The sequence below is a fragment of the Panicum virgatum genome, chromosome 2K (genome assembly GCF_016808335.1).
Source record: "Panicum virgatum strain AP13 chromosome 2K, P.virgatum_v5, whole genome shotgun sequence".
NCBI lineage: Eukaryota > Viridiplantae > Streptophyta > Magnoliopsida > Poales > Poaceae > Panicum > Panicum virgatum.
The window spans coordinates 54,676,243-54,699,601 of NC_053137.1; the positions used below are offsets into that span (position 1 = coordinate 54,676,243).

The window sequence follows — 23,359 nt, forward strand, 5'->3', positions numbered from 1 at the left end:
TTTTTGGATTTTGATATTATAGCACTTTCATTGTTATTTAGCAATAAATGTCCAATCATAGACTAATTAGGCTTAGTAGTGGTGATACTATATGTTGGGGCTTTGCCCATGTGAAAGCTCAGGCACATTTATTTGCCTAGTAGAGTAGAACCAAAATTCAGTGAAGTTTTTTTCTCGCTCTCCAAAGTACCACGAGATGTAGTCTTGTAGATGCCCGCGATTCACAGAAAGCATCAGAAATTTAGACCCATAGTAACCAATGAATGTAGTCTTGTAGATGCCCGCGATTCACAGAAAGCATCAGAAATTTAGACCCATAGTAACCAATGACTGTTGGCTGATTGCAGCGAACAAAGTGAAAGGGTGGGGGCTGGGGGTGGAGAGCCGGGAGGGTGGAGCTGGGCTTCGCCTTGGGCACGGAGCTGGAGGCGGTTGTGGAGGAGGTTGATCTCGCCATGGCCTGGGAGGCTGGTAGCGTTGGTGGAAGAAATTTGAAATTCGAACTGGAGGTGACTAAAGACGATAGATCACGTTTTAGAAATGCATCGATCCATTAGGGCAAGTGGCCGATTCATGGCCCCCGGAAAAGTGGGGCCCAACAGCTTAGGTAACCGATGCTCGGCTCGCGCCAGCGGGTCCTGGTTGCACTGCACAATGGCAAATGATTCTCTGTACAAAAGGACCTCTCACTACCAGTTGGTGTAGCTGCAGAACAGCAAACATATCTGATTTCTCAGAGGTCAAACAGCACAGCGAGTTAGCAACACTAAGGTGAATATATACACCGAGCTGGTCCTCCAGACTTATCACCGGGAGAATGGGACAGTATAGCAGAACTCTCCGAACTCTCCTACAAGCCTGGGGGTTATATTACATGGGCTATCTAGCTAAAAAATTACACATCTAGCCATCTGAGCAGGCCAAAACCGGAGCTGTGGCCGGGGGTGGGGAAGGGGATATGGACCCACAGGCCACGGTGCCTCAGCTCCAAGATACTCGCAAAGGTGACCCAAGCGTCGCTTTTGCCAAATTAAGATTACAAGGTACAGAATGCCGCCGTTGTCTGTCACCAGAGGCATCGAAGGGTCCCTCCAAATCATATCCTAAATAGGTACCGCAGGTCTTCCACAGTGAGCCGAGTTGTGTGGCCACCGGATTTGTCTTCACCAAAAGCAGAGCTGACCATAGCTCTCTTTTCCTCCTGTTGAATGGGAACATGGATAAGAAAAATGGCAGTAAATTTTACAAGTAATATTAGTACCAAGGTTGGTTCCACGATGAGGACTTAATCAGAACTACAAGTACAATAGTCCAGAATTGCTAAGTACTGTAGAATATAGACGTTCAGCTCTAAGGGTAGCAGAAAGTGCCATAGTAAACCTGAGCTGCCGCTTGGCTCTCTTTACACCGTTCTCAGCTAACTTAAAGTTCTCCAAGATCAAGTTGCATTGATAAAGCAACCGGTTTCATTCACTATCCTGTTTCATTTCTTAGCCATCAAACAATTTTCTAGACATGATTCAATGAAAAGCTAGACATCACTTGATCACCTACCAAACAATTCTCACAGATTGGACAACCAACTAAACATTGAGTATAGTAAGCATTCCCTCCATCCACAAATATAAGCACTTCTAGATTTATCCTAAGTGGAACATTTTTAACTTTGACTGCAAAAAATTCGTAAAAATTGACAACACAGAAATGATACTACTACATTCATTGTGAAAACAACTACATATGGAACTCTTTCTATTTGAATTAATTTATTTTTATAGTTACTATTGGTCGAAGCAGTATATCAGTGATCATGTTGATCGCTTAAAGTGCTTACATTTGTGGATGGAAGGAGTATCTTGAAAAACCTAAATAGCATCTGATTGTATTGCATAATTCTCATACTCTAAACAAAACTAACAATAGTTAGGTGCATGACCTATAATAGTTTACCTGTAGCGCTAAAATACGATCTTCCACTGTATCTTTAACAGTCAAGCGGGATACAGTAACAGGACGAGTCTGCCCAATTCTATGTGCCCTATCCACTGCCTGGTCCTCGGCATAAGGGTTCCACCAGAGATCAAGGAGAATTACGTGGCAAGCAGCAACCATGTTGAGACCAAGATTACCTGCTTTCAGCGACATAATCATAACTCTGACCTGGAGAAAAGAGGAAAAGGGTTCTTTTTAGTACAGATATTGACTTAATGTCTGCAAGTTTAAAAGAAATTAAGGTGTGAAAGGAACAAACAGAATAAAACTACCTCTGGGTCAGTGTTAAAATCCTTCACTGCTTTATCTCTTAAGTTGAGAGACATCGTTCCATCTAGTCTCCTGTACTGTATAAGATTGGTATTCAGTGAAAGCTCCAGCAAATCCAACATGCCAGTCCACTGAGAGAAGACAATTGCTTTCGCTGGGGCTACTCGACTTCGATTTGATTCCATAGTATCACTTTCAGTAAGGGCATCTGTGTTGATGATAGAATTTAGTATATCAATGGCTGCTTGTATCTTGGAGGAGACGTAGCTGCTTTGACTGATTGAAGATGACTCATTATCTGCTGATGAACTTGCCCCTGCAGAACTAGATTTGCCAGAGATGCAAATCCTTAATGCACCTGATGAAAATAATGATTCAAGACTTAATGTTTTACTGCAATTAGGGGCAGGACACATATTCTCATCAGTTGTTATCCGTTCATGTATACATTGATAGCAGAAAACATGACCACAAATCGTCACAACAGCATCCTCAGGTGGGTCCTGCAAAAAACACAATTTGGTTGCAGGCATGAAAAATGAGATTGACGGACCTACAAGTGCAACATAGTGTTTCTGAGAAAAGAACAACAATGAAAATTCGAACGAATCAGTGATTGCAATAGCATGTCCACGCAGAAAACGAGAAAGATCTTGACTAAATGTGTGCTACCTGGCTCAATTATCCTAGGTAACGTTAGACCTTGACACCGGAACCTGACCCAATCATTCGGTGCATGTCCAATGATGCATATACTTCTAAAATGAACCATTATATGAGGTTTGGATGGGCTAGATTCATAAAAAAGTGGGTTCACTTGAAATTTAGTTCTAATATGCGGGTGTAGACCTAAGTTTGATTGTTCAATTCTCTGAACAAAATTATAAAGATGCATCATGTTAAAACTGTTAATCTACAAATATTTGTGCAAAATATGCTCATATGTGAACTGTCAATGTAGGACAATAGAGAAGACTCCTTTGCGAAAGCATATATCAATTTATTTTTTGCACAAAAAGATATTTGAATCTTTTTTTATAACTTAGAAAATTAAACAAGTATACATACCCAAATTCAGGTGAAGCTAATGTATTTGGGGGAAGAATCATTCAGTAGTACACAAAAATTAGTATGATTACACCCAAAAAGGGAAAAAGAGATAGAAAACAGGTGAGCACCGAAATGGTGGTGAGAGATCAGAATGCTTACATTGCATAAGGTACAAAGCGCAGATCCCACTTCCACTTTTGCAAGCAAATCTATCACCACTTCCTTTGGAAGTTGCTTCGCCATTTCTATGGAACCATCACCTACATATTCTGACTGATTACCCTTCACAAGAAGAGGATGATCACAGGCCTGCCGAAGCCGTAACAACATTAAAAGGATGTTTGCATAGTTTTGTTTGAGTGTCCCAGCCACAGCGAAAGCCTGAAATAAGCAGGCAGCATATCAGTATCCAGATAATTGCTTTAAATATTTCCAATCACCAAAATAAGATGCAAATATTCAACTACTGATCGAAATAAAATCCACCTCAAAACTAGTACACTTTACATATTTATATCTACAGAAACAGATGGAATAAGTATGGATCAAGTATAAAAGAAGCTTGAACTCATAAGGAAATTCAAATAGATGTTGAACATTGAACATGTGTAAATAGAACAAGATTTGAGAAAAAATAGCAGCATCAAGGCTAGAAAACAACAACAAAAACGAACTCGAGTTCGAGGATTTAACCAACCTTGAACTGTTGCCGAGAACGTTCTTCCAGTGTCAAATAGAAGGACCGCTCCTCATGTGAGAAATCTACTTTATTCAGATTAATTGTCTTCGGAGGTAAATTTATGATTGGTACTCCATCAATCAGAGTTTCTATATGAAACAGATATCACCCAATCATCAATATAGATTTTAAGCTAATGGAACATAGGACTAAGTCCACATGCACTCAACAAAAGGAGTTATAACATAACAAATGAACACAGACAAGTAGAAAAGAAAAGATGTCGATGATAACAGCAACAAAGCCTTTCAGTTCCAAGCAAGTTGGGGTCGGCTAGAGAAAAGATAACAATGCCCGATAAATAGCAAGGGATTCTATAATACTTGCAGAACAAGAAACATGATAGCTTTCTGCTATCTTCATCTCAGTTAAGGAGCTTAAAGCCTTAAAGACATAGTTTTAGTGTTTTTCCAATGCTCATATTCTAAATGAATTTATTCAAAATGGAATGTAACCGTAACCACATGCAGAAACAAATTTCAATAAACCTCTTCACATGCTCGGTAGCAATAAACAATGCTATGTGCAGCAGTAGAAAATAGGATTTAAGTGAAGTGATATAAACTAAATTAACAAAAATAGCCTCAAAATAGAGCCAAAGATAGGTATGTGCAGTAAAAATGCATTTATCACCTTTTGTACGACGCAGGAGAACCACCCTCAACACAGCTTGAAGTTTCTTATACCCATGAACTGCATCTCTGGAAATTGGGTGCTTTATCATTGTGCAAAATGAGTTAAATGTGGAATATGGATCATATTTCAAGAAACGAAAATAGCTGAACAGCTCATCAATTGCATTTTGTATAGGTGTTCCTGATAAGCACCATCTCCTTTTTGCTCTTAGCCCACAACAGGCTCTGGCCACTACAGTTCGGTAGTTTTTTATTGTCTGAGCTTCATCAAGCACAACCCTAAACCACCGTACCCTCGCAATTGGGCCACTGTCAAGGTCAAAGTCTGAGTCAAGTCTCTTCTTCTTTTTCTTAGACTTGCTCTTTGCACTTGATGGAGGTTTTCTTTTATTGCCAGCTGAAGGTTCTTCACTGTTCTTTTGATCTGAGTCATCATCAGCGATCTGTTTAGGTACTTCATTGGCCACAATTGTATATGTAGTCACAACCACATCATATTTTGCCAGCTCACTTGGATCTTTGGTCCTCAAACCACCATGGTAGACTAGAACAGATAATTTAGCACTTTCACTAACCTTGTCAGTCAATTCGTTAGCCCACTGCTTAAGAATGCTAGCAGGGCATACAACTAGAGTACCTGCAGCTGGCCTTGTCATGGACCGCGTGGTGGATACGGATGACGTGGCTTTAGCCTTCTTTTTGCGCTCAGCTTTGCTTTTGTCCATTTTATCCGGAACATTATTGAGTTGACTGACACATGGCTCAACACTACTAGCACCAGCAGCTGTCGACGATGAAAGAGCCCCTTGGTCCTTCTTGGGTTCATCATTCACAGTTTGTTCTCCTTCATCATCTTCATCAAGATTTAGTGCTTCAGATTTCAAACGATCTGAATCAACAGACATGAACTTAGACTGTTGACTCCTCTCCTTTTGTATAAGGGCAATTGTAGACACAGTTTTACCAAGGCCCTGTTACATGACAACTGCTTTTCTGTTAAAATAGAAATGTGCTAAGGAATAAAATTGCTCACGAACAACTTTGGAAATCAGGAACAACCTGGTCATCTGCAAGGATCCCACCAGCACAATGTGAGCTATTCTCCTTTGAAACCATCCAAGCTAATGCCATTTTCTTTCAAGCAATAAAGATGTGTAAGGAACATGATATCCAGCATATATGAAACTGGCATAAAATAGAAAGATCGACAAGATTCATATACCTGATGCTTAAGGAGAGGTACTGTTAGCACTCCCTCAGGCAGATCATCTTCCCTTTTTTCCCGACTAATATGCTGCATAACATATTTTGAAAAGCAATGTCATTCACAGAGCAGAGTCAAACTGATGGGCAATAGATAAAGCAGCTTTACCTGGATTACTTAAGGATAATTCCTACTGGGGAAACATACCATGATTTGAGCAAGAAAAACGTAAACAAAATGTCTTAATTATGAAAGAAAAAAAATGCATCAGTCAAAACACTTCAAACTAGATTATAATTCTATAATCTCCAACAGTCAAAATGAGCATTTGTGTTTACAGAATGTAATGGAATACTTCAAACTAGATTTGTAAATGGCAATCATAAGTTCATAACAGCTAAGATGTTTATAAAACAATTCTGATTAAAATAAGTAATAGGTACCATCAGCTTTACAGAATCTGACTTCATTGGATAAAGTATTATGCCACCAATTCAAATTATTCTTTTCTGTTACAGAACTGGTGAAAAGGTGGAGGTTGAACTTATTTTTCGGTGAAGTATGGATCATAAAATAATTTGAGGAGCAAAATGAGAACCTCGGAAGATAGACACACTGTATGTACAAACTTTCAGGCATTTGCATTGTATATGACAAATGGCAATCTTAATTGGTGAAACCACTTCCAAATATTTTGGTGTTTAGTCATATTTCTCTAACCATGTTGCAACAGGAACTATTGTTCCATTTTCAATAGCAGAAAATATGGCAAGGTCACATAGAAGAAAATAGGAAAGGATCAACCGATCAACCATGACAATAATAAATTTGTAAAGCAACAGTCTGATCTGCTTTAAAAAAATGCTAGATTTTCACAACTCCGCTTTCTGTTCAAAAAAATAAACATGCAAAGAATTTAGATAATTTGACTGGTGCCACAACATAACAATAAGCCGATAAAAAAATGACAGATAAGTATTTGCGTGCATATTCAAATTCAAAAGGTTAGAAGATGCATTTTGTTTCTTTGAAAGAAGTGCTTTAAATAATACTGGTACATGTAAACACGAGGTAACTATATGTGATTCTTTCTATATCCAGTAGAAACTATTTATAGAGTATCCTTTTCACTTTTTCAGTGGAGGGAAAATACAGTAGAATCCCCCACTGATTTACCAAGTCAGGCAATTCACAAGGTGTAGAGAGTATTGATAGTTATATTGTATAAAAATTGCCAGCGATACAATTCACCAAGGGAAGAAATTTATAACTAGAGTGTATAGACACTGCCACTGGATTCAGCATGTCACACTATTATCTGGGCAGGAAGCAAGCAGCATTTACATGTCACACTATACCTGCAGGGCTTCTTGATATACTGCTCTCTCATCAGAATCCAAAATCCTATTTTCTGGATTCAGGCGACCTTGTGCTCCAAAGCCGTTAACTTCACTGTTATTAGAATTGCTGACACCAAACGATGAAGGCAGTACCCTATGTGAGCTAGAGGGGCCTCCATAAACAATAACATCATCTGTAAATAACTCAATATTAAATGAGGATAAGCATTTATCTTGCTACAGGAAACCTGCACCAGATAGCATCATTTGGAATTACCAAAGTAGAATAACATGAGGCTAGCTGTACGTACCATCATCATTCTCTCTCTGGGTATTGCTCACATTAAAACTTCCCATTGCCCTCCTTGAAGATGAAGGATGCGCATTTCCATTGGTCATATTTGTTCCCATTCTGTTTTCACCCAAATCTTGTGAATTTCTATCGGTAGAAAGTGGTGGGAGCTTGCGTGTCACACTAGCAACATTTGCGTGCATAGATTTTGATGTGCTGCCATTGGAAAAAGAAGAGGGAAGAACCCTCTTGTTATTGTCATTTGCATCTGCAGCGGAACTGGCGTGTCTTTCCCCTACACTGTCAACTCTGTTCGAAGCAGAAAGGTCCCTTGCAGAATCATGTCGTGCAGCCATATAAGAAGGACGGGGATGAGCCATGTCCCCTGAACCAAATTTAGAACGAGTACTCTCCGTCGGTCTACCATTTGTAAAAGATGGTGGTAGAGTCCTGTATTGACCATTATTATTATGAGTATGCCTTGAAGAAGATGAAGCAGGAGCACCCCTCTGCCAATCCTCATCCTCAAAACTGATTGGACCACGCCCTTCACCATTCTGACCAAATCTTGTTATTGTAGAAGCTGGCTGCTGGTCAAAATCGTCATCACTATCCGAGATCAAGTCAATTATATTGTTATTGTTCATATTGCCAGCTAGCATCTGCACCGTTTATGTGTAATCAGGATTTTGTTGTCCTTAACATGTTAACACTCCTGAACCGATGGTTTGATTCCTATCTTGACATATTCAATGCCACTCCTAAGTTTTGAGGATGATTGGCATGCTAAAGAGGCTCTTCAGTCTTCAATATGATAGTTAACCTGTAAGCAGATCAATTTTTTTAGACCTGAGTAAATTACAATTTTCACAGAATAAAACAGCAATAATTGCATGCAAGCGTTACCCATGATAACAAGGAAAAAAGGTTTTCTTTCTGAAAATTAGAAAAAGACAATCACCAAAATTAACCTATAGCATTAAAGATGTGTTCACCTCAACACTCCAACCGTCATTCTAGAAGGCTATGATAATACGGACTAAGTTTTGCAAAATGTGCTCACCCAATCAATCCCACTATATTGGGCAGGAATAGCATGAGTGGCAGCTCAGAACCATGAGTAACCGCTTCCTTTGGGGATCATCCTTTTCAGTTTCTAGATGTGATTCAAGAATCACATTATGTTTTAAATAACCAAAAAGGCATTTTCATTATGAACTTTGCTTTCATGCAAACTCTTGAGACAGTTTGGTTCCTAAGATAAAACTTATGCATGATGCCCTTGGTTCTTATCCAATATGATTTTTTGCATTGACTAAAGTTTTTCCACAACTGAATTTAAGATTACAGGACAGATAAACTACCCTTGTGGAATTAGAAACAATTATAAAAGGGGCATTAGATAAATCATATGCCCACACATCATCCGGTGAAACCAATAAAAGGGGCAAGTTTCCTGGCACAGCCTGCCTTTTTGCAGACACCTGGGGCATCCATCATTTCTGGCTAATGCGTAATGCAATGCACTCAGCACAGGAGGCACGCCCGAATCCGCAAAAATTTCCAGCCCCGCCGCAGCAAGGGGGCTCAGCTGATTTGAATCCCTTTTTTTTTTGAAAACATATTTTTTTTCTCGAACACGCAGTGCGTATCATTATATTGATAGAAGAAGAAAAGAGTCATACATAGACCCAAACACACCCCCACACACCTCTTAAGACCTTTTCTAATAATCACCTGTTAAATAAATACACTACGACCAACCCACACCTCTAGACCTCACCCTGGAAAACATATTGCATCCATGAAATCATCTACCAGCAAGTCCTATGGTGGAAATCAAAGTGAGACACTAAATTAACTTCGCCAGTTGATCAATTAAAGATGAAATCAAAGGAAATTTGGGGCTATGTGGCTTGGGAAGTAAAACAAACACGTGCATGTGCAAGGGAGAACAGAGGGCGATAAATCAGTGGGAAGGGGAGAGGGAGAATGGCAAGCGGCTGCAGAAGCTACCTGCGTTCTAGTGCCTATGAGACAGGAGATGGGGGTTGGATGGGAGGAGGTTGTGGGCGGAAGTGCGCGGCGGAGGCTGCCTGTGGCGACCACCACACAATCCGTCAGATCCATACAGCAAGGAAAGGGAGGGTTCGAGGTAGGGCTCGGGGCGCGAATTTACCTCGGTGTACAAACAGCTGCGGATAGAGAAAGGACGGCCCGAGGTTGGCGGCGTCGTGGTTTGGCGGTTTTGGGCCTCGTCGGCGGCCGACGGCGTGGGCTCGAGGAAACCCTGGCCGCGCCGCCGTGGGGGGTCGTCGGCAGCCGGTGGGGCTTGTCGCGTGGAGGCCGGATGCGCGGATCGTCGGGGTTCGGCCCTCGTCAGCGGCCGACGGCGTGGGCTCGACGAAACCCTGGCCGCGCCGCCGTGGCCCGTGGGGTTTCGTCGGCGGCCGTCGGGACTTATCGCGCGGAGGCGGATGCGCGACGCTCCCTCTGGATCGGGAGTTGGTCAGAGGGTGGCGGCGATGGGGTGAGAAAAGAGGGGAGGAACGCCGCCGGCGCAGCGCAGATAGAAGAACCTGGGAGGGGATTTTTTTTAATCTTTTTAATCTTCATTGAACCTGCTTCCTGGCCGGGGATCCGCTGAGGAAATTCCTCTCATTTTGTAAAACATCATTATTCTCTCTTCTCGTCGTGTCAACAAAATTGATCATGTGACATACTAATTTAATGTCGTATAGAATTTAATGTCATAAAATCCCTTGTGCCTCCATTGAGAGTAGCCTAAGTAGCATGCTAATAATAACGAAAATAAGATCATATCTAATCGTCCTTGAATAATATTTTCTAATAATAAGCTAATCGGGATAATTTAATATTTTTTACTTTAATAGCAGAGTTGATTTTGCCCTAATAATTTATCCCAATATGACTACTATAGTAAAAGAGATCCGAATCCTTCTATATACGAGGAGTGTAGAGTGGAGGTTAAATTGCTATATTTGACCTTAATCGTCAAGGGAAAATAACATATGCAACCGATATGTCCGATCCCTAGCGTGTTGAATCTCTCGCAAATCAAGAGTCGCCGGACTCTCCGGGACTATGATCAATTAACGTTCCTACGATCGATAAGTCTATTCATCAGTTGTTTAAGTCTATTCATCAGTTGTTTGCTGCACGGTGCGTCGTCACCCTGTTCTAACATTCACACATCATGATACGGGTTCTACATCTGCTCCCCGTCAACCGGAGATTTCTGCCAAATCTAGTCCTAATCTGTATCTTGGGAAGCGAGTCGATTATCGATCGATTATAACAACATATAATAAAATTAAAGTATTATGTGAAAGTATATCTTAATTTTAGTTGGAATAAAATGCATTAGGATCCTTAAACTAGTGAGCGTGTGTTGAGTAGGTGCATGAACTTCGAAACTACAAATTGAGCCCCTAATATATTTAACTGTGTCACTAGAGGTTCAAATTGTCTTTGACCAGCGTTGACCACCTATGTGGACTGCCAAATCCGTCCGGTCCTACATGGTCTTGAAAGTTGCAAGAGCGGGGCATATATGCATGTCACCCCTCCCCTCCCACAAAAATACCCATTCCTCCAGTCTGTTCCCCACCTTTCGTCTTCGTTGTCATCGAGGCGGAAGGGAGCAATTAGGGCTCCGGTGATCGTCGAGGGTTGGAGAGCGGCGACCGACAGACTTCGCATCGCAAAAAGGGAGCAGAGCTAGTCCGGTCGTGGCTATAGAAGGTTCAGGATGCCTCCTCGATTGCATCGGAGCCTTAATCACCCCGCCTTCCGCATTGGCGGCAATGAAGATGAACAGGCGGAGAACAGATGAGAGGAATGGGTATTTTATGGGAGAGGAGGGGGTGATTTGCGTATAAGCCCCGCTTCCGCAACTGCTAAGACCATGTAGGACCGGACATGGAAGTCCACGTAGGCGGTCAACACTGGTCAAAGGCGATTTGGACCTCTAATGATACACTTAAATAGATTAGGGAGCTCAATCTGCATTTTCGGAGTTCATGGACCTACTCGACACACCTTCTCTAATTTAAGGATCTCAGTGTATTTTACTCTTTTAGTTATATTAGATAAAATTATTTCTTCCAAATTTTAACATCTCCTCGTCAAATCCTTGTGCTAGTCCAAACCGAGAGCTCGCGAGGGTCAACGTCATTTTTATTTTCTTTTTTTTTGTGAGGGCAGCCCCCGGCAAATCCAAACCTGATGCCCCTCTGGCCCTCTCCCTACACACGCGCGCCCGGTGAGCAGCCGCCCGCCAGCCCACCACCGCCCGGCCACTTTTGGGTTGGGCCCGTCTCACCCGTTAAAATACTCCACGCCGCTGGGCCGCGAGGGCCCACCCATCGCCGTCGCCACCCTCTCCTGCCACACCCCGGCCCCGCCGGCCGCCGCAGATGGGCCAGCCGCGGCGGCGCGGCTACCCGCACGGCCACCACCACCGCTGCCCGCGCCGCATTGCGCTGCCGGCGGCCGCGCTGGCCCTGCTCTTCCTCGCCGTCTCGCTCCTCTCCGTCTCACTCCTCTCCGCGCCGCCGCTCGCCGACCCGCGCACCGGCCTCGCCACCTCCTCCTCCCGCCGGTTCCTCCGCCGCGACCCGGTATGGATGGACACTAGTTACTTGCCTCGGCAGGCATATCCGTGCTGCTCGATCTTATTGTAACTTTCTCTCTTCCTCTGTTTTGAGTCCACAGACGAACGGCTCCGGCGGCGAACTGGAGGGCACCGAGAGCGGCCAGGCGTTCAATGTTGCGGTGCGCTCACAATGCGTGTGTAATTTTTCGTGGTTTATCTTCTGGATTGCCCATAACTCAATTCAAATTTGGGTAGATTTTTTTGTTCTGATTTTATCCTTGGGGGCTTAGGTTCTGAATGCACTACCCCATCATCCCTTGTGTTGGGGGAATAATGAGTAGATGAGTCACATTGAACCACATTTTCATAGGAAATGTTAAATTTGACCTCTCATGTAAGAACAGCTGATCATCCTGTTATGTTTCGATCAAATGCAGACACATGGATGGATTGGGCAGGATGATCTTTGGCATTCAAAGCTTGCTAGCAACTTCTATGGATGCTGCAACTCTAGCAGTAAATATCTTGGTGAGCAGTCACTCAATTGTGAATTGCTGCTTATAATTTAGACGATGTTACCGTAACTGTTGGGTGTTGTGTGGACCTCTGTAAGTGGGAGTCAATGATGAATGCCTATTTGTATCTTTTTGCACTATGATAACTGATGATTTAATAACTATATGTCTGCCTAAAGGTCCTTTTTTTTCAGATTCCAGTATTACCACACAGCCAGAGCGATACTTGATTGTTGTTACAAGTGGAGGTCTCAATCAGCAGAGAACAGGGGTGAGATGTTTCTCTGGTTGTCTTCTAGGACAACTAGAGTCACATGCTTGGATATGATTTAAAGTTTAAAACACTTGAAGTTAATATAGAATTCCTTTTTCAACAATTTTGTTATTTTTATCTTTTTGCTCAAAACTATGCAGCACATTGTTTATAATACATGTTGTTAGGACCTGCCCAAACTACTTGAGGTATCTAAATTGGTAAAGGTCACCAGGCTATGTAGTCTATGTGCAGGTGTGACATGTTTAATAAAATGCTAATTCCTTTCGTAAAATGGAGTGGAGAATCTTACTTCCAAGTCCAAATTACTTATTTGCTGGTTTTCCTCATCCTGTAAAGCAGAACTATACATTAGACATATCATGGCACCTGCTTCTTTGTAGATAGTTGATGCTGTAGTTGCTGCGCGTATTCTGAACGCTACACTTGTTGTTCCCAAACTGGATCAAACATCTTTCTGGAAAGATTCAAGGTATGCAATAGTGAGCAATGAGCACTTCCCAATTTTTAGCCCATGATATCCATGATTATAGGTGTTCAGATTTAATTTATTCCACATCTTTTGTATTCAACGCTGCAGCAATTTTTCAGAAATCTTTGATATCGACTGGTTCATTTCATTCCTTGCAAAGGATGTCAAAATTATCAAAGAGCCTCCAGTAAAAGGAGGTAAAGTCATGAAGCCTTATAAAATGCGTGTCCCCCGAAAATGTACTCCACGGTGTTATTTGAACCGCGTCTTACCGGCACTTCTGAAGAAACATGTAAGTTGTAGCACCTATGGCTTAGCTGACCCACGTTATTCCCTTTCCACCATCTTCGTGATAACACAACATTTGATTATCCCTTTTTTATATATATCACTAATTGAATTTTACCAACCAGTTACTCTGGTGGTCAATCGTTGTTACTTACTGCCTTCTGTGGAATTTATATTTTGAGGGAAAATTGTCAATAATGCTTGGCTTCCTGAATGTGTTATATAGCTTATTCGTGCACTTCATTGTTTTATGCTTCTATGTGTGGTTTGATTTTAAAAAATGAAATAAAAAATAATGAAGTTATTTTTTAATGTCCTATGCGTACTTTGATTAAGGAACTGAGCCTAGCTGGCTAGCTCAGTTGGTGCGAGGTGTGGGTGTGCACCCGTGACACCTATGCTTGCGTCCCTCCTTGACGAATTTGGGTGCATATTTCTTTTCTTATTTACAAAGCCTCCTATTCCCCCTAGGTTCGTCAAATTTTCGGTGTAGTTTGATTTCTGCTTCCAGTCATAGTTTAGTTCATAAGAATCCAGTCACATATCAAAATATCTGATTTTACTTGATGGTGGTGCAGGTTATTCGAATGACTAAATATGATTATAGGCTCTCAAATAAGTTGGACACTGACCTGCAAAAACTGCGTTGCAGAGTCAATTATCATGCTTTGAGATTTACTGACCCTATACAAGAATTAGGTGAAAGGCTAATACAACGAATGCGGAAAAAGAGCAGATATTTTGTTGCTCTTCATCTGAGGTATTCTTCATTCTGTAACATTAATGAACCTGTCATCAGTCTGCATTTTTTATTTTGTTCAAAGTTTGCTGTTTCAACTCACTCGGTTGCAATTATATGAATACTATCACTACTTTGGACTTCTGATCTCAAAATGATGAGTGCTGCATATGGTCCTTTGCAGGAAACTTAAGCTGTAGTTTGGATGATTGTATGTAGTGGCAATGATTCTTTTTGTACATATTATTCTCTCTTCTTAATGAAATTACATGAAGCTCTCCTGCGATGTTCGAGAAAAAAACAAAATGATTCTTCTTCAGCTGTTTAAACTCGTCTCAAAGTTTTCTCCAGGAGCATCCTTATTTCAGCATTTCCAGAATTTCTTCTCATGTTCTGTTTGTGTACCACAAAAAATGACTTTAGTTGTTGAAATAAAACTGCTAAGATGACTAGATGGATTCCCTTCATCTCCAGCCAGTTCCCTTTTCCCTTAAATAAAATGATAATTAAGCAGGAAAAATATGAAAGACGATTAAAAATAAATATAAAACATTGCATATTCTTCTCCGCTGCTGTTCTGGGTATCATTAGTTCATTATATTTCGATTTCTTGACCAAGACATGCTTTTTGTTGTGATGGCAGATTTGAACCTGATATGCTTGCCTTTTCTGGGTGCTATTATGGTGGTGGAGAAAAGGAGAGGAGAGAATTAGCTGCAATTCGCAGACGATGGAGAACCTTGCATGTACGAGCTGTATTATGTGTACTTGTTACTTGCTTACCGAGTAAGAGTTACCTATTGTTAATCTTGTTGTGTTTTAACATTCCAGATACGTGACCCAGAGAAAGGAAGAAGGCAAGGTAGATGTCCATTAACTCCTGAGGAGGTAGGTTTGATGTTGAGGGCATTAGGCTACAGAAGTGATGTCCCCATTTATGTTGCTTCTGGTGAGATATATGGAGGGGAAGATACTTTAGCACCCCTCAAAGCGCTCTTTCCCAATTTCCATACAAAAGAAACACTGTCAGGCGATGAGGAGCTTGCTCCATTCTTGAAGTTCTCATCTCGCATGGCTGCAATTGATTTCATTGTCTGTGATGAAAGTGATGCTTTCGTGGCTAACAACATCGGTAATATGGCCAAAATTCTGGCTGGGCGAAGGTGACGCGTCATCTTGTATTTATCTGTTGTTAACCCTTTTCCCTTTTTCTTTATTGTAGTTAATTTATTTATTGCTGCTCAATGCAGGAGATATTTTGGCCACAAGAGAACAATCCGACCAAATTCTAAACAGCTCTATCCCTTATTTATGAAGAGGGGAAATATGTCATGGGATGCATTCTCCGCCCAGATGCGAATAATCCAGAAAGGATATATGGGCGATCCCATGGAAATCACACCAGGAAGAGGCGAATTTCATGCGAACCCAGCCGCCTGTATATGTGAAAAGACCAGCGGAAACTCAGTAGCAAAGTCCATTTATAGAAGCAACAAGGAACCTGCAAATGACACTGGAATAAGGAAAGCCGTTGTTGGACCACCATATCCTGTTTATACTGATGAAGAAGCAGATGGATCTGATACAGAAGATGATCAGGATACCACTGCAAGAGGAGAGATGATTGATGCTGAACCCGACGATGACTCTGTGGTCAGACAAGAGGATCCTGAGCTAGAGGAGATCCTGTCAGATTAGTTCAGTTGCGCGACTATTTGTTCCAGTTAGGTTATGCAAAACCTGACTTTGCATACATGTGTTGTATGTGGCAGCAACTTGATGGTCTAGACATCTCCTAACTTGCTAGATCTGCAGCTGCTGGTGTACATAGATTTTGTGGTGTGCAGCTGTACATCCTAGCAGCCAAGCTGGATGAGGGCATGACCTTGTTTGTCATCTGTGGCATTGTGGCGTTCAGATTTTTCCTCTTTTTTTTAAAAAAAAACATAGGCGCCTGTGTTGATCGCTCATGCAAATGTGTATATTCCTTCTTCATTTTCATAACATCTTTGCTAGGCCAAATTTCTTGGCATCTGTGTTGTGCAGTTGCTGCTTTGTTTGTGCTGGAACCTTGTCGACACATTAGAATGTGACATGCCTAACCTTTGTTGGAAGAATATCGTGATTCCTACAGCCACGGCATAGTCGATTTTGTGTTACTGTTATCAAGTTTCTATTGATCGCGTTTCGCTTCAGTAGCAAAGACCAACGTGTGTGTGTCTCAGCAATGGTGCCTCGCATGGGAGAACTCACCTTAAATGGCTTCACCAAAACAGCTTCACCAGTGAAGCTAAAGCTGGTGAAGAAAAAAAATAGCTTAACCCGGTTTTTCATTTTAGCACGGGCGGGCTTATAAAATGGTTTTACGCTACAATATCTCGATTTTCGTGAAAAAAATGAAGTCAAAGTTAAAATAAATCCTGCTAAACAGGCCCTAGTGTTGCCATCCAATCCACGAAATAACTGTCCTGTTCAGGGCTTCAGGCCAGGCACAACATGATTTTTGCCTCGCTGCCACTGGAAAATTTTTGGGCCCGTTTAGTTTTCAAAAAAATTCACATAGTACCCGTCACATCGAATTTTCGGATACATGTATAAAGTATTAAATGCAGTTGAAAAAATAACTAATTACACAGTCTAACTGATTACCACGAGACGAATCTTTTAAGTCTAATTAGTCTATAATTGAACATTATTTATCAAATAACAACGAAATGTGCTACATTGCTAAAACCCAATCTTTTTCACCAACTAACACACAGCCTTTGCAGGTTGAAATAGTCCACCTATGGTAGCAGGGTCTGGCGCCACATCGGCTCATCCAATCGTCAGAATCTCCCCGGTACATCATTGCACGTGAGGTCCACCACCAAAACTGACATAGTCGTACACACGATTTTAGCCCGGCGTCATTGGGGCTGTGTTTAGATGAGGTGAAAAGGGAGAAAAAGTCGCATCAGTTACTGTAGCACACTGTAGCATTTTTCGTTTGTTTGTGGTAAATATTGTCCTACTATGACCTAACTAGGTTCAAAAGATTCGTCTCACAACGTACATCAAAACTATGCAATTAGTTTTTTTATTTAACTACATTTAGTACTCCATACATGGGTTATTTGCTATATTTAATGTATCCATCACATCCATCACATCTCCTATCACATCGATACATTAAATATAGCAAATAACCCATGCATGAAGTACTAAATGTAGTTAAATAAAAAAAACTAATTGCATAGTTTTGATGTACGTTGCGAGACGAATCTTTTGAGCCTAGTTAGGTCATAGTAGGATAATATTTACCACAAACAAACGAAAAGTGCTACAGTGTGCTACAGTGACTGATGTGATTTTTTCTCCCCTTTTCACCTCATCTAAACACAGCCATTGGATCTCTTGCTGCCACTCCCTGTGTAGTGTGTACCGGTGTTTAGTTCAGAGGTCAGAGCCTCAGATGTCACAAACTCATATACACTCTGTATGATGCATCCAGTTAATAGTATTTTTCTCTCACGCTAAACCAGCACCAGCCAGTAGCCACCAGCCAACCAGCAGTACTTTTCTCTCACAATGAATCAGCACCAGTCACCAGCCACAGCACAGCGAACAGAGTAATAAGCTTGCTCCGGATTCTAGCTCCAAATGGAGGTAGGATCAAGATAGAAGATGTATCCAAATGCAGTCCAGGCTACCTATCAAGTTTCAGATGCAATTGTCAATTAAACAGGTGTATGGCGACAACTCTGTTCTACTAGAGTAATCGGTTGCAGTACTTTTTTCTCACATTAAATTAACATCAGTCACTAATTAACTAACAGTGTTTTTCTCTCACGGTAAATCACTAGCACAGCAGCCACGAATAGAGCCTAACATCCCAGCGCTGCCGAGCCGACTGCTCAACCCGTCTGGGCATCTGTTGCTGGGCGCGCGCGCATTGAATGAGTGAACGACGGTGTGGGACGTAGACCGGTGTGCGAAGCGATACCGAGCGCGAACACCGGCCACACCCATACCTGACCTGAAGCATGCGTGTAGACGGTAGAGTGTAGTATACTTCAACCACACCCAGGACCAGGCCTGGCCGCCCGGGCTCGATCCAAACCTCGGGGCATCCTATGTTGCCTCCCGATGCCTCGTTGCCGCCCGCACGTGCACATTTTTGATTCGAGGATCGTCGCCACCAACTTAGGTATGGAGGCACCATCAAATGTGCCGCAAAATTTGAAGAGGAAATAGGTGCACGGATGAACCGCGCAAACGTCAACGTGCATGCAAATACTTCTCATTTTAAAATGTAGATAGTTTTGATTTTTAAATTTATAAAATTTGCTACGCGCCTAAATATATATTATATCTAAATATATAACAAATATTATGAATCTAAAAATATCAAAATGGCCTACCTTTTAAAACCAAGGAAGTATTTACGTGCACTACTAGAGCTCTCCTCCTACTTCATTCTTCCTGTAGTCCCTCCCCTCCTATGGTAGAGTTTTATTATAATAGGTGGGGAAGTGCAAAGTAAATATCACAAAAACCGTATCGCAGCAATTCGCAGATTTTGGTTTGCAGCTTCTAGAAAAAAGAGAGTTAAAAAATAGAGTGTTAAAAAAACAAGAGAGTTACTTCTCCGATGCCTGTTCACCAGCCTTCAACGGGGCAAAAAAACAAAACAAAAAAAAAGCAAAAGCAAAGAAAGATAATGCTCCTGACCTTGAGCTTTGGACGGCCCATCGAGCCATATGATACCTGGCCCGGAATCTTTGGGCGACAGGCAGCTTCAATCGAGCCTAGGAATTCGCTTATGTTAACGTTGCGCGTTGTCCTGATGGCCGGTTGCAAGCTTCGAGAGCTGACGCGGAGCTGTTTGACCCCCCAAGTCCCCAACGATTCCAGGGTTTCACGAGGCCGCGGAGCCAGGCACACGGGCGTTCTCAAGTTTGAAGTTTCGCCACAGCGGAAGCGGATCGACTCCTCAAAGCTTCGTGCACACACAGGAACAGCAGGATGAACAGCTTCGTTTCACCTCGCTAGCTCGCCCGCTCACCCCATATCATCATGTGGACATTTTTTTTGGAAAGATATCATCATGTGGACTGATCGTAAACGCGCAAGCTCCAGCGTTCCGGCTTCATTTCACGTGCCCTCTCGTCGGCCTCCTCCAATTCACCTCCTGTCTGCCTCCTCTGTTCCGCGGGACGGGGGCCGGTGCGCGGGACGGGACAAAGCGCGCCGCGCCCGGGCCGCTTGCCGACTGCCGCCGGGCGCAGACAATCGCCACGAGCTGCTGGGGCTGCTGCAGGCGGGCGAGCAGCCAGCGCCCACGCTTGTTTCTGTCTTCTCCCTCCATCCCACTCGCCCACTGCGCACACCCCCACTAGGCTCAGCTGTCATCTCCAGTGCCCTTTTACTGACCACGGAGCCGGAACCAGCCCCCCGCCGCACGATCAGCGCCGTGCGGCCAGCGACCCAGCGTTGCACGGCTGCGATGCCTCATCAAGCCCGGCTTTGACCGCGCGGCGTGGCAATGGAGGGAGAGAGAGAGAGCGCGCATGCGGCCACCGCCCAGCTCGCTGCTGCACACTGCCCCACTCCTCTACCGCCGCGCCAATGCGCCTCCCCAACATTTAAACGGCCAAACCCTCCCAGCCAGTCCAAACCCCGCAACAGTAAACACGCGCACTCATCACACTCCCCAAGCTAAGCTAAGCCAAAGCTCCCCTCACCCCATGGCAGCAGCAATGCCGCGGCTCCCCGCCTCCTCGTCCCCACTCCTGCCGTGCCTCCTCCTCCTCCTCCTCCTCGCCGCGCCGTGCCCCGCGGCGCGGGCCGCGCGGTTCGCGTGCAATGCCACGGCGCCGCGGGCCTCCACGTGCCAGGCGCTCATCTCCTACGCGCCGCCCAACGGCACGGCCGCGGCCACGCTCGCCGCCGTGCGCGCGCTCTTCCAGCTCCGCTCCCACCGCGCGCTGCTGGCGGCCAACGGCCTCCCGCTCTCCACGCCGCCCACGGCGCCCGCGCCCGCGCCGCTGCGGGTGCGCCTGCCCTGCCTCTGCTCGGGCGGCGCCGGGGCCACCTTCCAGCGGCCCACCTACCGGGTCCGCGCCGGGGACACGCTCGACGCCATCGCGCGGCACGCCTTCGCGGGCCTCGTCACCTACCAGGACATCGCCGCCGCCAACAACGTCTCCGACCCCAACAAGGTCGCCGTCGGCCAGCAGCTCTGGATCCCCGTGCCCTGCAGCTGCGACCCCGTCGGCGGCGACCCCGTCGTGCACCTCACGTACGTCGCGCCGGCCGGGAGCTCCATCGCCGGCATCGCGCAGGAGTTCGGCTCCACGGAGGAGACCATTCTCGCGGTGAACAAGATGCCCGACGCCAAGGGCCTTCTCGCTGGTCAGGTTCTTGATGTGCCGCTCCGAAGTAAGCAGTCTCCCTTTAATCTTGTTCCTAGCAGATCGTGTGTTCTTGATTTATTCGACTTGTTTAGTAGATTCTTTCATCTCAAAACGAAGTACATTCACTTGCACTGACTTTTGAGCTACAATACTGTTGTTGCTTACAATACATATATGGATTGTGAAAAGTTCCGAACCTCTTTGCATTTGCATCTTTTTCTGATTAAAGTTGCGATTGACAGATACGCTTTGCCGTTGGGCAAATGCAAGATCCATCTCTTTCTTCCTCCTCCCCCTTTGTACTTCTATCCTATTACACCTAAAAAAGTTCAGAAATTCCTTTTCAGATTGTTTGCCTGAAAAGTTTGTGCTTTTGAATACGCAAAGAGGAGGATTAGAAAATTTGATACTATTAGTTGTTTCAGGATTGCTGTTTGCCTGTGTCTCCTCCTGTCCATACTTTTGCTGGTTTGCAAGTAGCTGCACGAAGCATGGTTCCATCCTTAGCATGGAAACCAACTAAGAGTTTGCATTCTTGATGAAAGACGTGTAGGTTGCTGTATGGAAAAATGAATTGGTATCTCCAACAGAAGTTTGCTTGCATCAACAAATGTGGTTGTTGCTTTCGTAGTTCAGGATAAGCTAATGTATACCTGTCTGGCTTTTTGAACGTTGCATTTGGATCTGATGTTCTGAGAATTGACATTTGTCATCTCTCTTTGGAATGAAATCTGGCTGAACTAGATCACGTTAGCAGAAATGTATGTTTTGGATAGTATTATATGTTATAGCTTCACATCATCGAAGTTTGTCCATGTCACTCACCTTGTTTGTTTGCCATTGTCATACTCGTGCTATTGTGTATGTTAGTATCGTGCTGTTAAAATGCACTTCAGCATTACGTTCTGTTCATCTTTCTGAATGAACTGAACTATTGGTACACTCTAATGATTTACATATCTATGCAGCTTGTGGTTCTGCGATTAGCAACACAGCCATTGACCGCAACTTTCTTGTCCCAAATGGAAGCTACATCCTCACTGCTAACAACTGTGTCAAGTGTGGCTGCAGTTCCAGCACATGGCAGTGAGTGCCACTCTACTGAAACTCGTACAAGCTGAATCAATCTTTGTAACCAAATTCCGAAATTCACAATGCTCCATATGGTCTTTCAGGTTGGACTGCCAGCCAGCACAGGGATTAAGCTCGTCGTTCTGCCCTACCGCCAAGTGCGGGGACATGTTCCTTGGCAACACATCCTCCACCTCATCCTGTGAGAGCAGGACGTGCTCCTACGCTGGGTACACCAACAGCACATCTTTCGCCATCCTCACCAACATCACCACCAGCAACGTGTGCAATGGTGAGTGCGTCCCCTGTTCTCTTCCTAACAGCCAATAGCTTTCTTGTTGCTCAGCCTCTGGCATTGCTCGTCTGAGTTGCAACTGATGGCTCTGTTGTTTTTTGTCACTGGCAGCTGGGATGGCTCCAATGGCGCAGCCGGCTCATTCCTTGGCATTCCGGTTGGAGCCTGCGCGGTTGAGATGGACGGAGCTGGTTGTCTCTCTTCACGTCGTCTTGCTCTGCCTAGGCTATCTGCGCCAAGACTGAATGTTGCTGTCATCTGTATTTTGTTAGACTCTGGGCCCCTGATTCATAGCTTGGTGCAGTGCTTGCGAGACTTTGGCCTGTACCTGGTTGGATCTGCAAGTGCAAACGCAAGGGGAACACTTTGTTTTGTGTTAGAAGGTAGATCAGGAAACAATTGTACTTTGTCAAACTTTTGCAAAGATACTTTCTCTGGTTATGATTTTAGCCTTTCAGTGTTCTAGAATCTGACTCCTATAGTAACTCGTAAGGCATGGATTCATTCATATCATTGTTTTCAATCCCAGCGTCTAACAGCAATGTTGTGGTTAACTTGGTTTGTTGCCTTGTTGGTCTGCTGAAACTGCAATGGCAGTCCTGTTAAACATGTGTTAATGGAGTCTGGACAGGAGAAAACAAGAAAGCTCAAGCCATTCCAACATCTGTACCAGCCCATCCAACGAAAGACACCCAGCGGTTTTTACCATCGTTTGGACTGCTGGGCTGCCTTTCTTGCGTTCCAATAAAAGGAACACAAAAAATAGTAGATTCACTATACTGTTGTTGCTTAGGAGTACATTACATATGGCTTGTGAAAAGTTCTGAACCTCTTTGCATTTGCATCTTTTTGAAAAAGTTGCGATGGGAAATACAAATTCTCTCTTTCTTCCTCCTCCCCCTTTGTGCTTCTATCTTATTGCGCCTTAAAAGGTTCAGAAGCTCCTTTTCAGATTGTTTGCCTGAAAAGTTTTATAGGATATGCAAAAGGGAGGATTAGAAAATTGATACCACTTGTCGTTTCAGCATTTCTGCTTCTCTCTCTATACTTGTGCAGTTGTGCTGGTCTCGAGTAGCTGCACAGAGCATGCTTTAAACTAGTAGTATTCTTGATGAAAGACGTTGGCTTGGGAACCAGCTGAGGGTATTTGTATTCTTGAGAAAGACT

At 43.6% G+C, this 23,359-nt stretch overlaps 3 protein-coding genes across 7 annotated transcripts; 2 read left to right on the top strand and 1 right to left on the bottom strand.

Moving 5' to 3' along the window:
- Positions 1 to 665: 665 nt before the first annotated feature.
- LOC120686033 (helicase-like transcription factor CHR28) lies at positions 666 to 10,156 on the bottom strand. Of its 2 annotated transcripts, XM_039968194.1 has the most exons (12): positions 9,702 to 10,098; positions 9,539 to 9,618; positions 7,542 to 8,345; positions 7,249 to 7,424; positions 5,909 to 5,980; positions 5,746 to 5,820; positions 4,685 to 5,657; positions 4,010 to 4,140; positions 3,472 to 3,693; positions 2,265 to 2,765; positions 1,951 to 2,160; positions 666 to 1,201 (listed from the first exon to the last, which is right to left on the bottom strand). In XM_039968194.1, exons 3-12 carry the CDS (start codon positions 8,182 to 8,184, stop codon positions 1,097 to 1,099), a joined length of 3,108 nt encoding a protein of 1,035 aa, XP_039824128.1. In that variant the 5' UTR covers positions 8,185 to 8,345; positions 9,539 to 9,618; positions 9,702 to 10,098; the 3' UTR covers positions 666 to 1,096. The 2 variants fall into 2 exon arrangements, with proteins under 2 accessions (XP_039824128.1, XP_039824132.1); XM_039968198.1 differs by lacking the exon at positions 9,539 to 9,618 and having other exon boundaries at positions 9,702 to 10,156.
- Positions 10,157 to 11,798: 1,642 nt separating this feature from the next.
- Positions 11,799 to 16,487, top strand: LOC120686047 (O-fucosyltransferase 6-like). 4 transcript variants are annotated; one of them, XM_039968208.1, is made up of 10 exons: positions 11,799 to 12,165; positions 12,260 to 12,334; positions 12,578 to 12,668; positions 12,835 to 12,926; positions 13,313 to 13,401; positions 13,510 to 13,693; positions 14,268 to 14,449; positions 15,072 to 15,174; positions 15,260 to 15,591; positions 15,679 to 16,487. In XM_039968208.1, the coding sequence occupies exons 1-10, from the start codon at positions 11,962 to 11,964 to the stop codon at positions 16,124 to 16,126; spliced, it is 1,800 nt and encodes a 599-aa protein (XP_039824142.1). In that variant the 5' UTR covers positions 11,799 to 11,961; the 3' UTR covers positions 16,127 to 16,487. The 4 variants fall into 4 exon arrangements, with proteins under 4 accessions (XP_039824142.1, XP_039824149.1, XP_039824155.1 ...); XM_039968215.1 differs by having other exon boundaries at positions 12,850 to 12,926; XM_039968221.1 differs by having other exon boundaries at positions 12,260 to 12,319.
- Positions 16,488 to 20,083: 3,596 nt separating this feature from the next.
- On the top strand, positions 20,084 to 22,700 carry LOC120686071 (chitin elicitor-binding protein-like). The gene is made up of 4 exons (XM_039968234.1): positions 20,084 to 20,851; positions 21,795 to 21,912; positions 22,002 to 22,189; positions 22,304 to 22,700. Exons 1-4 carry the CDS (start codon positions 20,158 to 20,160, stop codon positions 22,435 to 22,437), a joined length of 1,134 nt encoding a protein of 377 aa, XP_039824168.1. The 5' UTR covers positions 20,084 to 20,157; the 3' UTR covers positions 22,438 to 22,700.
- Positions 22,701 to 23,359: the final 659 nt, after the last annotated feature.

What these genes read in the sequence shown, in the direction of transcription:
- LOC120686047 (XM_039968208.1), top strand. Translation starts at nt 11,962, where the DNA reads ATGGGCCAGCCGCGGCGGCGCGGCTACCCGCACGGCCACCACCACCGC. An exon ending in TCAATCAGCAGAGAACAGGG is followed by an intron (nt 12,927 to 13,312) that starts GTGAGATGTTTC and finishes GCTTCTTTGTAG; the next exon opens with ATAGTTGATGCTGTAGTTGC. An exon ending in TCTTTCTGGAAAGATTCAAG is followed by an intron (nt 13,402 to 13,509) that starts GTATGCAATAGT and finishes TCAACGCTGCAG; the next exon opens with CAATTTTTCAGAAATCTTTG.
- LOC120686071 (XM_039968234.1), top strand. Translation starts at nt 20,158, where the DNA reads ATGGCAGCAGCAATGCCGCGGCTCCCCGCCTCCTCGTCCCCACTCCTG. An exon ending in TGCAGTTCCAGCACATGGCA is followed by an intron (nt 21,913 to 22,001) that starts GTGAGTGCCACT and finishes ATGGTCTTTCAG; the next exon opens with GTTGGACTGCCAGCCAGCAC. An exon ending in CACCAGCAACGTGTGCAATG is followed by an intron (nt 22,190 to 22,303) that starts GTGAGTGCGTCC and finishes TGTCACTGGCAG; the next exon opens with CTGGGATGGCTCCAATGGCG.
- LOC120686033 (XM_039968198.1), bottom strand. Translation starts at nt 8,184, where the DNA reads ATGCTAGCTGGCAATATGAACAATAACAATATAATTGACTTGATCTCG. An exon ending in TCTCCTGCGTCGTACAAAAG is followed by an intron (nt 4,141 to 4,684) that starts GTGATAAATGCA and finishes TGTTTCATATAG; the next exon opens with AAACTCTGATTGATGGAGTA. An exon ending in CGCTTTGTACCTTATGCAAT is followed by an intron (nt 2,766 to 3,471) that starts GTAAGCATTCTG and finishes TGTTTTTTGCAG; the next exon opens with GACCCACCTGAGGATGCTGT.